Source organism: Hylobates moloch, unplaced genomic scaffold (genome assembly GCF_009828535.3).
Source record: "Hylobates moloch isolate HMO894 unplaced genomic scaffold, HMol_V3 SCAFFOLD_12, whole genome shotgun sequence".
Taxonomy (NCBI): Eukaryota; Metazoa; Chordata; class Mammalia; order Primates; family Hylobatidae; genus Hylobates; species Hylobates moloch.
In genome coordinates, this window is record NW_026652287.1 from 15,847,088 (window position 1) to 15,862,563 (window position 15,476).

At 48.5% G+C, this 15,476-nt stretch overlaps 1 protein-coding gene across 6 annotated transcripts in view; it reads right to left on the reverse strand.

Annotated features, from left to right (window-relative positions):
- Positions 1-1,133: 1,133 nt before the first annotated feature.
- The window catches only part of FBXW8 (F-box and WD repeat domain containing 8), a 120,995-nt gene continuing 106,652 nt past the window's right edge, over positions 1,134-15,476 (reverse strand). For 5 of the 6 annotated variants that reach the window (XM_058424770.1, XM_058424766.1, XM_058424769.1 and 2 more), the window contains 5 exons: positions 9,200-9,373; positions 6,106-6,216; positions 5,348-5,577; positions 3,251-3,982; positions 1,134-1,439 (listed from right to left, as the gene is read on the reverse strand). In XM_058424770.1, the coding sequence (XP_058280753.1) occupies positions 5,433-5,577; positions 6,106-6,216; positions 9,200-9,373 (430 nt within the window). In that variant the 3' untranslated portion in view covers positions 1,134-1,439; positions 3,251-3,982; positions 5,348-5,432. The remainder of the gene's footprint in view (positions 1,440-3,250; positions 3,983-5,347; positions 5,578-6,105; positions 6,217-9,199; positions 9,374-15,476) is intronic. The other variant, XM_058424767.1, reaches the window with a different exon arrangement.

The following is a 15,476-nucleotide window of genomic DNA, read 5'->3' on the forward strand; positions in this document are numbered from 1 at the left end:
CTCAGCCCTCTCATCTGCTTGTTGACCAAGTCAGCAAGGGACTGGGTTCTAGTCTTACAGAGGAAGGGCTGGTGCCCCAAGAGTGGCTCTGATGGGGTGGCAGTGGTCAAAGGGCCCGCTGAGGAGCTAGCTGCCATGTCTATCTTAGAGAAACGACAAGGCAGCGTTTGTCCTAGCATTGGGCGAGGGAAGAAAAGACACGGCTTGACAGCTCAGCCTGGGGGGGCTTCCCCTTCCCTTCCTAGGGAAAGAAACGGCCCCCAGTGCAGAGCAGTCAAACGGCTGCTTCTGGAAGCCCACGCTGGGCATCAGAGGCCGAAAGTGGGCTGGGGACAACATGGCACCCGCCAGAGCCCAGCAAGAGGGAATCTGCCATTGCACATCAGAGGCAGCCCTTGTCCAAGTCGCCGCAGGCCCCTGCAGCGGTAGCCAGGTAACCATCTGGCCTGGCTGCCTGGGTGATGCGGGAAGGCCTGTGTGGCTCACAGCACCTCGGCCAGGCCAGCCAGCGCCGTGAGCTCACTGCTGCTGCAGCTGCTGCTCAGAGCGAAGGCTCCGTCAGGCAGTGGGAGACGGCCCTGTTGGAGCCCCTGTGGTGGCCCGCCTGGAATAGCCGCGGGACAGTTGTTGCGAGAAGGCTGGACCCTCACCAGGGGAAGCTGTTTCTCAGCAACTGTACACAAAGTGGGCTTGCGGCGGCCAGCGTCTGCCATCCAACACGTGTGGTGGGAAGCGCTAGCCCCTGAAACGTGGGGCCTCTAGCTCTCAAGAGGGGGGATGGGGGTGAAGGACTTCATCTTGGGGGTGTCGGCCTTCCCTTTCAGAAAGGACCAAGCCCTCTCTTGGGGAAATTCCGTTTCCCTCCGATCAGCTGAAACCCTAGCGTCCAGCCAGCGCAGGGAGTTGTGCTTGGTAGGAGAAGGTGACGCCGTCCCTAGAGTATTTCTGAGACATAAATCATTGCCTGGGCAACAGCAGCACCAGGGTGGCACATGGCTTGGGTTGCAAAACACACTCTAGTGGCAGAGACGAAATTCTCAGGGGGGCTGCAGTCCCTTGGAGAATCTGATGCGAGGTAACCACGCTTTCTCCCAGAAAATGCCCTCATGCACCATTTCACACGCAGCCGGTCCTTGAATAGCATCGTTTTATTCAATGTCATTTTGTTGGAACATTGAGAAAAAAATTGATTCCCAGCTGGGGCCTCTGTCTGTGTACAGTCTAGACGTCCTCCCGGTCTGAGAGTTTTCTGGGCACTCTGGTTTCCTCCCACGCTCCAAAGATGTGCAGGTGAGGTGTGTTGGTGTCTGGTCGCAGTCTGTGTGTGTGGGGTGAGTGTGCCCTGTGATGGGAGGGCATCCTGTCCAGGGTAGGTCCCTGCCTTGCACACTGAGCTGTTGGGATAGGCTCTGGTCGCCCACCAGCTTGAACTGGAATAACTGAGTTGGAAAATGAAAGAAGGAATGAATAAAAATTATTGTAAAATAAAAATTGCCTCCCATAACCATACAAATGCACAATAGTAAATGACACTGTACAGAAGTACCCAGTTAACCCGTTCATTCTGGTGTTTGACCTGTGTGGTGGAAGGAGGCGCTCCTGACAATTTTTGCTTTGCAAACATTTATTTTGTGATATAACTCACCATCACTGCAACTGCCAGCACCGAGTCACCAAAAATTGGGTAATTACCTTGTTTTTAGTAATTTTTCTTAAATATGTATAACTCATGTCTACTTAATGTTGAATATTAGAAGTGTTTGGTTTAAAGTTCTAAAGTTTGGTGATGTTTTTATGGCCAGCAATATGCTGTGGGAACTTAACTCTTGTTTACATCCATTAGCCTATAGTAAAATTAGTTTCATTATACATCATATTGCTTAAAGTTGCCATTTCTTTTTCTGAGATGAAGTCTCGCTCTGTCGCCCAGGCTGGAGTGCAGTGGTGCGATTCTCAGCTCACTGCAACCTCTGCCGCTTGGCTGCAAGCGATTCTCCTGCCTCACCCTCCCGAGTAGTTGTGATTACAGGCACATGCCACCAGGCCTGGCTAATTCTTGTATTTTTAGTAGAGATGGGGTTTTGCCATGTTGGCCAGGCTGGTCTTGAGCTCCTGACCTCAGGAGATCCGCCTGCCTCGGCCTCCCAAAGTGCAGGGATTACAGGCCTTGAGCCACCTTGCCCAGCCAAAATTAGTTTCATTATACCTCACTTTACTTAAAGTTGCAGTTTCTAAGAAAACCTATCGATGATGGTTGGTGAAGCGTTACTGTACCATGTTGCGGGTCTCCTGGATCCTGGGCTGGGAGCCCCTGTAGGGGAGGTTCTGGGAAAACCCACTTGACTGTGGGTTTACAAAACAACCATGGTGGGAGGTAAGATTTCAAGGGGGTGGGAAGAGAGCTGGAACCGTGGCATACCAGGGGATTATCACTGTATGCCTTGCCCAAGTTAAAATAACTTGACCAATAAATAAATTCAAAGCATTTAATATCAGAACTACGGACATCATAAAGCAGAAAGCAAGTCCGACAGTGTTTTGAGATGCGACATGAGATCTTCCGGTGTTTCACCACCCAGCTCCCCGGCAGCATGCTCGAGTATCTTCTACCTTTAGGGGAGCCAGGGATGGAGGTGTCCCTGAGAGGGACTAAAGAAGGAAAGTCAAGGATCAATTGGCTAAAAACTCAGAATTTGTGAAAGGGTATGGATAAAGGTAAAGGGGCTTAATTTGGATAAATGTTGGCTTATAAAGGAGCATTTATCCTTTCCCTGTCAGTGTGATTGATTCCAGGATGTTGAGGTTTGCAGCAGAAAACGCTGCCTGAAGTTGGCGTGCTTGAAGATTACAGCTTGGGTCCAAAAAATTCTCCTTTACAAAACCCAGGCAACTTTCACGAATGGCAGGTACGTTACAAACAGGCTCTGCGGTGGGAGGGGCTACACTTGGGACATTTTTACACTGGACCAGCTGCTGGCTGCTCTAATTCTGGGTCTAATGACTTTACACTCCGTTATCTTTAATTGCTGCAAACTAGGAAGGGTGAATTCCCCTGCAAAATGAACTGGGAACGCTGACTGAAGGGGCTGCTTTTTGAAAAGAAAAATATTTTCCCAAGTGGTCCAGATGCATTAAGACTATGAGAAAGGGTGGGGCTTGATGAAAACCTTCTAAAGCGAGGTCACCAGTGAGCAGTCTGACCACCACATGACATGACGAAAGTAAACAAAATCCTGCATTTGCTACCTACAGGCTGTCTCCACTTAAGAAGTCATCTGGTTGAAAGGAAGCAGAAAACCCTCCAGTCCATCTGTCTGCAGGAAGGCGGGGTCTGAAAGAAAGTGCTCTGGACAGGGAGGTGACGCTTCCCAGTCACAGCTCTATCTGCTCCGTTCCCCTGTGTAGTTGGAGATGAATATGGAATGGCGCGTATCTTAAGCAATCTGAAAAACCTTCCAGAACCTTCATGCCGTGAAGGTTCTAGGCTTTGGAGTAATGGCAAGCACTTCCCGCTGATACATACACGTGTGCAACTGAGAGGACTTGGTTTTCTCTGGGATGAATGTGGACAAACGGTTCCCGTGTGGTAGGTACTTCTCCTGCATCCTCAGGTACCTTTTCTCTTCTTCATAGACCATTGTACCTTTTTGTTTTAACAAGAGTTATATATTTTGTCTTTTTTTTTTTTTTAAACTGCTTTTGGACTGGGTGCAGTGACTCACACCTGTAATCCCAGCACTTTGGGAGGCCGAGGCAGGCGGATCATTTGAGGTCAGAAGTTTGAGACCAGCCTGGCCAACATGGCAAAACCCCCTGTCTCTACTAAAAATACAAAAATTAGCCAGTTGTGGTGGTGGACGCTGTAATCCCAGCTACTCGGGAGGCTGAGGCAGGAGAACTGCTTGAACCCAGGAGGCAGAGGTTGCAGTGAGCCGACATCAGGCCATTGCACTCCAGTCTAGGTGACAGAGAGAGACCCCATCTAAAAAACAAACAAAAAAAACCTGCTTTTGGCTTTATATTAACTAGTGGTTTTCGATTCCGTTGATGTCTGTTTTTATCCTGGTGTAACCCCTGCCTTCTGCTTTGGGATTGCTGCTACCTTTTCTGAGCTGAGGTGCCAGCCCCTCCCAGCCCCATCCCCTGGGTTTTGTATTCTGTGCTTTTACTGTCAGCCCAGTCTAGAGAGTTTATAGTTTGTTTTTATTAACCTCTTTAAATCCAAGTAAATTCAGGAGTGTCTGGAATTGTCTTATTTTGCTTTTTGTTGATTTCTCACTATTCTGCATTGGGGTCAATTCCTAGAAAAGCAGGGCCCTGCCTGAGGGTATAGCCCATAGGGTGCAGTGTCTCGGGGTTGGGGGGTTCTATAATTTGGCCTGTATGGTGCGAATCTTTGTGCATCTGAGCTGTTCTTTGTGGCCTTCGTACAGGGTGGTTTTTTGTGCATGGTCTATGTGTATTTGAAATTCCATACACATCTACTGGATCCAGCTTGTTAGTGATATTAAGTAAATCCTCCAGATCTTTACGTTTTTCTCACTGATTTGCCTGTCGTCAGACTGGATTTTATTTCTCTTTGTAGTTCTAACAATCAGTTTTTGCTTTGATATTCTGAAGGTATATTAGGTGGATGCTGTTGCTGTTTAGAACTGTTGAAAATCAAGAGTAAGGCAATGGCTTGCTTCCAGAATACTTCGGAAATGGCAGCTCTGTATCACACTGAACAGTTCTCTCCTGTCCTGTTTCATCTTGATGGCTGTTTGTTTAGTCAATGAATATTTAGAAAATATTTGCTTTGTATCACATATCAGACACAATAGTAAGCAAAATAGTCATTAATGACTAAACTGTATAAGTATATAATTATAAACCATGGTAAAAGCTGTGAAGAAAAAGTACTGCTCTACCAGCTTGCTACTGGAAGGTGGTGGCGGCAAGTGTCACAGAAGAGCACCCTAAGTAAATACAGGGAAAAGGACATGGAGGTTATTGCCTTGGAGGCCAGGGACAAGCACATCCAAACGCCCTCGGAGGGAAAGAGAGAAGGGGCTGGAGACCGGAAAGACGGCCTGCAGGGCTGGAGCTGGGAGGGCGGACACACAGAAGCTGGCTAAGCAGGGACCGTATAGGACTGTGCAGCGAGATCCCCGAGGCGTCCTGAGGGAGCTGAGGCCAGGGTGGCCGGCTGGGTGGGGAAGGAGGCTATGTTTGAGTTGGCAGCATGTGGGACTCGCGCCCCAGCACACGCCAGCTTGCCCTAGGCACCGGGGGAAGGGCAGGGGTCGGGGAGACACGTGCCGTCAGGCGTGGCACCCTGGGCTGCTTTCTTCTCCTAAACGTTTACCGCTTGTGCAGAGCTGCCTGGAGTTTTAAGATGGAAAAAACTGTTTCTTCCCATTTTTCTCCTTGCTCCCAACTGAGGCACGTCCCTAAACGTGGTTATAGGGAAAGGCCAGTGCGAGGTCGTAGTAGTGAGTGGCCATGGCGTCACAGGATGAACGGCAGACAGGGAGAGGGCTCTGGAAGGCCAGCTGGTCCACCGCAAACTCGTAGGCACGGATCAGCCCCCGGTGTCTAGAAAGAGCACAAAGATGGTGACAGGTCAGGGCTGCCTCGCTGGCCCTCACCCCAGCCGCTTCTGTCTTTGCAGGAGGCATTCGCCTGAGACCAGACAGAGGTTCATCTTCACAAAGGTGTCTTCTGGGCACACAGTATCAGATACTCACAGTTCCGGGCTTAGCGGTCAACGTAGGGGTGCACAAGTCGGATGGATGCAGTGAGTGTCCCAGGGCAAGGACTCAAGAGGGCGGGCCTTGCCCCTGACAGGATTCTAACCACAGCAGGCCCCTCAGCATACGGCTTGCCCTCCCTCTGTACAGCCGACAGCGTGGACTCGCCCCATGGGGCTGTCCTGCATCAGATGCTGGGCGCCCAGTACAGGTCAGCATCCACGTTTATGTTTCCAATTCCCAGAAAGGCAGGGCCCTGCCTGAGGGGTATAGCCCATAGGGTACAATGTGTCATGGCGGCGGGGTATGGGGTGGGGTTCTATACATCAGTCAAACTAAGATGGTCTCTTACTCGCCCAGCCCCACCACTAACCTCCTGTGAGTAGTGAAGCTGTCCAGGTCGGCGTTTCGCATCACCGTCTGGTAGGGCACGTTGGCCGTGATGAGGCTGTGGCTGCTGAATGAGATGTGCTGCACAGGGTGTCTGGAAGGCAGTGGGAGAGAGCTCGTAAGGGGGCGTCTACTGGGCCTGCGCTTGCTGCCACAGACCTGGGAGTTCAGGGCTGCAGGGGATTCTAGAACCCATAAAGCTAAGCTTCTCTTTCACAGAGGGAGCAGGGCCCCCACGGAAGCAGTGTCTCACCTCGGTTCCCAAAGCTCAGGTGAGCAGGCCATGCTTTGGGCATGACTTTGTAAACAGGTCTGCATGCCCCGTACGCATGCTGGCATCTGCCCCCACAACCTGGTACATTCCAGACATAAAGGGCACACCGTACTGGAGATGAATCAGCCACGAGCAACAGAGACTGGCCCATTGCTGCCTCCCTGGGCAAGTCCCTTGAGCTCTCCCAGCCAGGCTCTCCATCATCTATGGAGCACTGGGGGCACGTTCACTGTTGATCCGTGAAGGTACCCCCCATCCTGCTCACAGGGCTGCGATGACACACGTACCCTGGATGATGAAAGCACGTTCGGGACATCTTGGAACAAAATGGCCCCAAGTCTGTTGAACAGAGGTTTGCGTTCATTCTGAAACTTTCGTGCAGTACCTGCTGTGGTCACGGCACTGAGCTAGGAGACACTGGATTAAAAAGATGTCTCATCCAGGTGGATGCCTGGCCCAGGGAGGAGGGCCCTAGCTAGTGAAGAAGGTAAGATGCAGTCCCAGAAAATGTGGCCAATGCTTCTGTAGCAGGAGCGATGCTACAAGCTACAAAGAATGTGTGACCCAGAGTTCAGTGCTGGGAGGAGGAGCAGGAGGCGCTGCGGACTGAAAGGGTCTGTTGGGAGGGGTGCACAGGATGGCTGGGGCTGCTCTCCTTGACTAAAGCAAAGGATTCTTGGGAGTGAGGGAAGCTGGGGAGCAGTCCCTGCCTCCCCAGGGTTGGGACACCCACAGGAGGAAAGTGGTGGTGGACCTGGCATGGGACCTGGAGGATGAGAAAGAGCCGGGGAGGGAGGGCAGGCCTGGTGGAGGCCTGCAGCCTGGCGGACTGACGGCACCCTGTCAGGCAGGCGAGGACCTGGGCTGAAGAGACTGAAGTGGACAGCGGGGGGTACGTGACAGTGAACCAAATGACAGCCAGACCGGGGCTCAGAAGAGACTGGGGCCTGGCAGCAGGCACTGCAGGTGAGGCTTTGAGCAAGTCAGTGAGTTCTGGGCAGGAGACTGTGTGTCTGTCAGCCTTGTGCTGGTGAAAACAGTGACCGCGTCGGGGACAAGCCTGGACCGCACAGGGATAGGGGCAGTGCTGGGATGGGGCCACACCTCTGGGGAAGGCCTTCCTTAGCTAGGCTTCATCTCAGCGGCCTGTCCCAGGGAGAGAAGCTTGGCCGAGAGAAAAATGAGATCTGCTGGAGTGGGGGCTGGCAGCCATCCCTGAGGACCTGGATGGCTGATCCAGGGTTCTCCTCAAAGGCAATGCTTCCCGGAATTTCAGCGCGGGAGTTTTAGTTGCTGTTTGGCACCACCTGGTGGCAATTCAGTGCGTCACCATTCAGAAAAAGGGCCGAGGCTCCCTGGACAGGGACAGCCAGGGGGCAGGGTAGGCAGTACCCAGGGCTCTGATAAAATGTGCCGGCCACAGTGTTTGCCAACACCGCCCTCCAAGGAAGAAGCCCATTCTGCATGTAACCCTGCCGCCTCTTGGAGACGCCTGTCAAATTGCTGACCTTGCACTTCCATAAAGACCATGTCGCTGCTCAGAGGTCACGTTCTCAGAGGTCGGTTTACCTTGATTTGCAGTAAGTGGGGAACAAATCTTAGTTCATGTGCGAGGGCCTTACCCTGTTTCGGCTCTTCTATGTTGTCATGCTTAGAGGCCACTGGCCCAGAATCATCTTGGTTTTGTAGAGATGGGGTTTCATTCTGTTACCCAGGCTGGAGTACAGTGCAGTCACTGCAGCCTCAAACTCCTGGGCTCCATGGAGCAAGAGTCACTGGGACTAGAGGTGCATGCAACCATGCCTGGAGAATTTTTTAAGAGGCAGGGTCTCCCTGGGTTGCCCAGGCTGGTCTCAAACCCCTGGCCTTGAGAGCTCCTCAGTCTCCTGAGTAGCTGGGATTACAGGTGAGCCACCGTGCCTGGCCAAGTGCCTCTTCACAGTGGTGCTGAGAGGCGGAGAGGGCCGGTTGCCTTTCTCCCCACCTGTCTCAAAGGCAGGGTCTCCTGTTCGAGGCCTGCAGGGCCAGGTAGAGGTGGTGGCAGGTGGCCTCAAGTCAGCTCTAATGAGCCGGCCCTGGGCTGGGCTGCTGCTTTGAAGGTCAGAAGCAGGCTCACTGGAAATGTCTTAACCAGTTAGGCGCCACTGGCGTAAACCTACCTACATCTGTGACGCCATCAGCCTGTGCTTAGGATAGTATTTATTTATATCTCGAATAGTGGTGTTAAAGGTGGAAATGACAGATTCCTCCTTGGTTGGAGCCTGAACCCCTTCAGTCCTAAGTGCTCTTCTCTGTAAACAGCATGAGGAAAGTCTAAGCAACGGGCAGAACCATGGTTACACATGACGGACTCGAGTGGAGGACAGCAGCCGGGCCAGCCCTGCCTTCCACCTGTGGGCAGGTGGGGTGTCACATCCTGGTCTAGCCCAGTGAGCTTCCTATGTTTTTGAGTTCCCTTTTCTGTTTATTAAGATGGAGAAATCCTAAAATAATCAGAATAGCACTTGCAAAAAAGTAGTTTCATTCTTAGAGATAGCTGGGCCTGACTAATGTATGAATCGTGACAATCTGAATGTCGTCAGAGACAGGAACTGCATCCCCACTGACCAGCGCCATTTCCAAGCCTGTTTCCTCCTCTGCAGAGCAGTGCTGGGACAGCAGCTGGCTCCTAGGGTCACAGTGAGGATTCACCTGGCGAAGCCGGGGGTAGGGGGCATTTAGCACCGTGCCTGGTGCAGGCTGACTAGTGCTGCCTTCCCTCTTCCTACTGGAAACTCCCAAGAGTGTCTGGAATGCAACTCACCCGGAATACACCTCCCACAGCTTCTGGTTCGTCCGATAATCCCACACGGACACCAGGCCTTCCTCGCCTCCACTGACGATCTTCCAGTCGTCCATCTGCACAGCAGAGACCCTGAGCTGATGGGCGGAGAGCGACAGGGCGATGTTACCACTGCGGAGGTCATGGATCCTCACCCTGGACAGGCCCAAGAAGAGCAGAGAAGGGAAATGGGGTTAGAGTCAAAGCTTGAAATGACAAACCCCCCCTCCGCTGTGCTGGTCTATGCACAACACTGCTATGAAAAACTCCTCAGTTGCAAACATCAAAAATCAGGATGTCAAGCTTTTATCTCCTCATTAGTAGACTGTCAGGGAGGACCCACACCGTCTCATCTGAGTGGTTTAAAGGCACACGGAGCAAGAAAGACGCAGGCCAAGGACAGTGGCTGCCCACTTTACCTGCTTAACAGGGAAAAGCCACCTGCGCAACTGCACGCGCAGGTTGGCCTGAGACGCCTGTCCCAGCAGTAGGTGTACTGCCCAGCACAGTAATTTTGCTGTTGGTAAAATAACCTGTTAAAGGCAAGAGCTACAAAGCCAGACACTCCAGATCCTCACCTGGTTAGGAAAAGAACACTTTTTGGGTATTTCACTTGACTTTGTAAGTTCATTGCTGTCTTGCTGGAACTGAGAAAGGGAAAGCCTTTATACTCGATAAGCACAGCAGAGCGAGGATAAGGGTGTGTGTACCCCTGGGCAGTCACTTATTGAAATAATTACTTGCCTTATAATAGTCCACATTTCTTTAAAAACCTCTTTAAAAACTACTTTTTATATATGTTGAATTTTTTACGAGGATAAATTAGGTAATGGGACAGAAATCTCGTATCCACTACAAACACCACCCTACTTAGTTTCTACAATAAGCCACAAAGGCTAAAAGTAAATCAAATTCATTACATTTAATAAATGTAAAGATAAGCTTAAGAGACCCTATGATGCAAGTCGAAAAGGAAAAGACAGTCCCTGCCCTGAGAAGACCCCAGCATCTAGCAAGGAACAGGACAAACACAAGGATGTAACATTAAAAACGCACATCTGGCCCAAAAGCTGTGGAGAGACAGGATTCTCTGAAACATGTCCTGTGCCCTGACTCTAGTTATGCAAGCATGCGCGCACACACGTCAAATTTCCAAGTTCTGAGGGAAAATTATTTTGAACCAATAATTCTACACCTAGCTTAGCTACCAAGTGTGAAGGCATAATAAAGACTTCTTTTTCTTTAACAGAAAAGGACTCAAAGTGAACTACCTGTGGATACTCTCTGAAAGAAAGTGGCATAGCAAGATACCAGAACAAGAAGACAGATGGCTTAAGTGGAACCTGATGTGTCTGCTGGGTCCATGGAGGCACACAGGACAAACCTTCCTGTTAACAAGAAGAGCTGCCCATGGATCACAAAGTAAAAATATATGCTATGCATGAAAAACACATCTGCAAATGAGGAAGAAAAGATGTTACAATTTTAATGCTAGAAAAGGCAGATTTCAAGGCAAAAGCATTCACTGAGAGCACTTACAACAATGAAGAGGCAGTTTACTCAATGTTCGGTCAGACCTGGAAAACAAAACTCCATGGATCACATTTCTTTTTATAGGTTTTGTTTTTTATTTATTTTTTTTTAAAGACAGGGTCTTGCTCCCATCACCTAGGCTGGAGTGTAGTGGCACCATCATGGCTCACTGCAGCCTCAACTTCCTGGGCTCAGGTGATCCTCCCACCTCTGCGTCCCGAGTAGCTGGGACTACAAGCACGTGCTACCATGCCAGGCTAATTTTTTTTATTTTCAGTAGAGATGGTTTTGCTATGTTACTCAGGCTGGTCTCAAACTCCAGGGCTCAAGGGATCCACCCACCTCAGCCTCCTAAAGTGCCGGGATTACAGGCATGTGCCGCTGCACCCAGCCTATTTTTTTTTAATTGTTTCTTTAGTCACTATAATCTATTTCTATTTCTAGTTCTTGAATTTTTAAAATCTCCAAATCTGAAAACTTAGATGAGTAAATGGCTTTCTGGGAAAATAAGAATTATCAAAACGAATCCCCAGGAGACAGAAAATACAAGTAGATAAAATAACAAATAGCCTGAGGAAGCCAGCAAGGGGCAACAGTCCCTGCAAAAAAAAGAACAAGTGACTTTGGCCAGACCTGTAAGGACCAGCTGCCTCCAGGGCTAAGTTAACTGTTCCACAGCCTAGGAAAAGGAGGAAAGCTTCCAAATTCTCCATGAAGCCAGCATTCTATTACCAAAGCCTAACCCTGAGAGCATGATCAAAGAAAACCACATATCCGAGTGAAACATCAGGAATAGACTCCACAGCAAGATGCCACAGGCAAGGGGAATTGACGAAACACCACGTGGTCATGTCCATGGAAGCTGAGAGCAATGGGATGAAACGTCACAGCCGTTCCAGATGCGGTCTTTAGAAACAGTGAGGCACTGGCACCACCATTACTTCACATTGCTTTTTAAAAACCAGACACAATTAGACAAAAGGAAAAAATGAAAGGTAAAAAAATCGGAAAGAAGTGGGTAGACTTCTCATTAGTGAGAAGGGACAGTCCCAGAGAATTCAATAACACAGAGTCAAATATAAATTGATATGCTAAAATCTAGTTTAAAAAATAGAATCAAAGAAAACGTCCCATTTGTAACAGCAGTTAGAGGCCAAATACTCTATAATAATTTTCTCAACTTGGAGCTCTACCACATATATTACACAAATTACAGACAGCACAAAGAGTTAAACATAAACTATAAAACATATTCAAATGAGGAAGGCCTTTCTAAACAAAGTACAGAAGGTGAAAAAAGGGTTTAACTTTTTCCTGTTGGGGGAGAACAATCAGAAAGTCAGTCCAATGATAAACTGAGGAAAATGTTTGCAACAAAAAGAGCTAATGTCTTATAATAAATGCCTTCAAATTAGTAAAGACTGACAACCCATTATTAAATCGAGAGAAAAGATAAGAAAAAGCAATTCACAGAAAAATACTAATGGCTTTTAAACATGTGTAAGATGTTTAAGTTTGCTGGTAATAAAGATAAATCACACAGTAAAACTACAATGCAATGCCACTTGTCACCGATCTACCCAGCAAAGGTAAAGTTTGGTAACATGCCCTACGAGGCACTGTGTGGCAGGGAGACACGGACAGGTAGGTTACTCCTAGACAGCTGAGGCAAGCAGAAATCCTTCTTTGGGGAGTGACTTGGCAATATCCAACCAAATACCACATGCACCTCACTTCTGAGCTGGCAGTTCGACTTTGAGGACGTAGCTACACAAGTGTCCACATACACGCAAGGCCAGTCACTGCTCTTAGTCGCAAAAGAGGCTTCTGTTTCAGACAACATGTTGACGGTTCCACTGTAAAACGCTTAAAAATCCTGGATAAAATCCTTTTAAGGGCACTGCTGAGTTCATGTAGTAAGTGACTTCCCCAGGACCTGAGCTGAAAACCAGACAGGAGAGGGTGAGCTGTGACTTCAGGGGAGGGGAGGTTGCTGGCAAGCGCCAGGCTCAGCTCCGTGGTTTCATCAAACACTGAAGGGCCACCCAAGGCAGGGAGCGGAGTATGGAGACTCCTGTTTTCAATACAAAAGCATGAAAGTATAGTCCCTGAAATTAAATTCGGGAGATAGGCTGGAAGCAGATCAGAGAATGCGTGAATTAGAAGAAAAATCTGAAGAAATTACCAAGAATGGAGCACAAAGAGATAAATATGACAACTGTGAATGGGGGTATAAGAGACATGAGGGACCGAAGGGGTGGTGCAGCACACGCCCCAAGTTCCGGAAGGAGAAACAGAGTGTGGACAGTTAACAGCTGATGTTTCCCGAACTGATGAAAGACATGCATGCCGACTCAATGCACACGAATCAAACACAAAATACATATCTAAGAGTATAATTTAAAAAATGGGAAAACACAAAGACAAAGAGGTCCTAAAAGCAGCCTGAGCGAAAAAGACATTACCTATTAAGGAAAGATAATTAGACTGACAGGAAAAATCAGACACATTTTAGCTGTCATGAACTGGAATGATGTAGGTGACACGATTAACTAGCTCATCAACTGAGTGCTAGTTAAAGCAATTATGGTACATCCATACAGTGGGACCCGGGGCAGAACTACACAGGCCGACTGGCAGCCGTGCGCACAGGTGTGTGCTGGGGGACGTGCGTTTAGGCTGTGCGTGTGTGGGCGGCCCCCGGAGAACGCTCAGCATTTAAGCAGTCGCAATGAGGGAGGCTGACAAGGCTGCTGGGAAGAGGGGTGTGCTTCGCCCTCTAGGCTACTCTGCTTTTGAGGCCCATTTTGAATGTGCATACTTCCTGTTTAAATAAAACCAAACAATTTTAAAGATCAAATTCTGGAAGCACGTACTTTAAACATTAACAACAATTACCTTGGAGAAGAAAGAGGGGAATAAAGGAGGCTTTTGTGTTTTATTCTGGACGCCACCATGTTTAAAAAACAAGAATTCATTCATGACCGGGAGGCCTTCAACGGTCACACTCTCTTTCTTGAGCTGAGAGGTGGATGCGTGGGCATTCTCGGTTATTCTTGAAACTACACGTACCTTATATATGCTCCCATACATATGTTCGGTTTCATAATTAAAAAAAAATACTTTCATCTATTTCTTAGAAAAGGTGAAATAAAACAGGATGGAACAACACGTCATTTTAGGACACAGAGGAGAGACTGTTTCTTCTTTCTGCTAGGCCATGTAACTGACAAGGCAACACAACTGAATAGATATACTCAACGCTGGGTAACAGGTAGCACAGCAAATGGGCACCAGAATATGCCAAGACAACTGATTCCAGGGACAAGTTGAGAGTTCTTTGTATAGAGAACATAAAATTCTATGTGGCCAAGAGTAACAAGCCCTTCGGACTGGTCACTGAACCTTTCTGGACCAGCATTAGATGGTCTTGAAGAGGTCTGCTAGACCCAAAATTCTGAGATCCATAACAAGTCCATCCAGTGGACAAAGATGATAATGTATAGATGATACATAATAGGTCCATTGCTACAAAAGCTGCTCAGTCCCTGACTTGCCAGTGAGGGATCTGGGAGCAGAAAGATGCAGAGAGAGCTTGAAGATGACTTTGCAAACAAAGGTCTCTCTCTGTCGCATTTACAGACAGACACCTATCCTTAGGCATGCGGAGGTAAGAAAACTCAGGCTGTGTGTGCAGAGAAGAGAAAAAGTATAAAGCTGTAGAGAACTCTGACTTTAGGCCATAATGGGAACTTGAAAAGGACTGGGGAAAGGGGGAGCGGAAATGTTTACCAAGTACTTTTCAGTGCATATTTGGTTAATCAGAGTCTATTCAGCTATGGTGATTTCCATAAAGAGCTCCTCTGTTGAATATTTATACTCCATAATTTACAGTTTGGCTGTTAAGGAGACAAAGGCAAACACAAATTTGGTCCAGAAGTTCAAAGTTTGCCATCTGTTTTCCTATTGTATTTAGATACCAGCATGGATGGCTCCAAACAAAATAAACAAATAAACCAAAAGATGCGGCCTCGGTGTATTTTATATCACTAACGAAAAAAAAAAATAGGCCAAACCAGCCTTGAACTTCTCCCCCTTGGGAAAAAGGAAAAACATTTTTCTGACATCTCCTTAGAGAAGCACCACTCTGGCTTCTCGTCGACAGAAACAGCAGACAGCACAGTGTGCTAAGTCTACCCAAGCCATTCAGATTCACATGAAGAAACAGGTATCTGCCTCGGACATCTGACAGCGCGCAGCACCGGCCCGAATGCCGTGCGCCTTGGCAAAGCCCGTCATCAGCTCAGCACTCAAACCAAATACTCGACGCTGGGAAACAGGTAGCACAGCAAATGGGCACCAGAATATGCCAAGACAACCGATTCCAGGGACAAAGAGGAGCCAATGGTAGATATTGTGAATCCCCATCTAGCGAGTATTTCATCAACTTTGCCCGTTGAAAGGAAAAATAATTGGTCTGAAAGCTGTAATTGTATTATGTTTAATATTCATGGTTGGGCTTGGAGGACGTTTCCAACACTCCCTCTCTCCAGCCCCTCTCTAATGAAAATCACGCCATAGGAGTCAGCGGTAGCCCACCAATTAAAACAAAAGACACCAGAACCTTCCAAAGACTCCAACAGAGGAGCATCCATCTGATGGGCAGGAAAACGTGCTGGAACCGAGAGGGAGGCACGCTCTGGTTGGTCCTGTGTTAAGAGCTTTG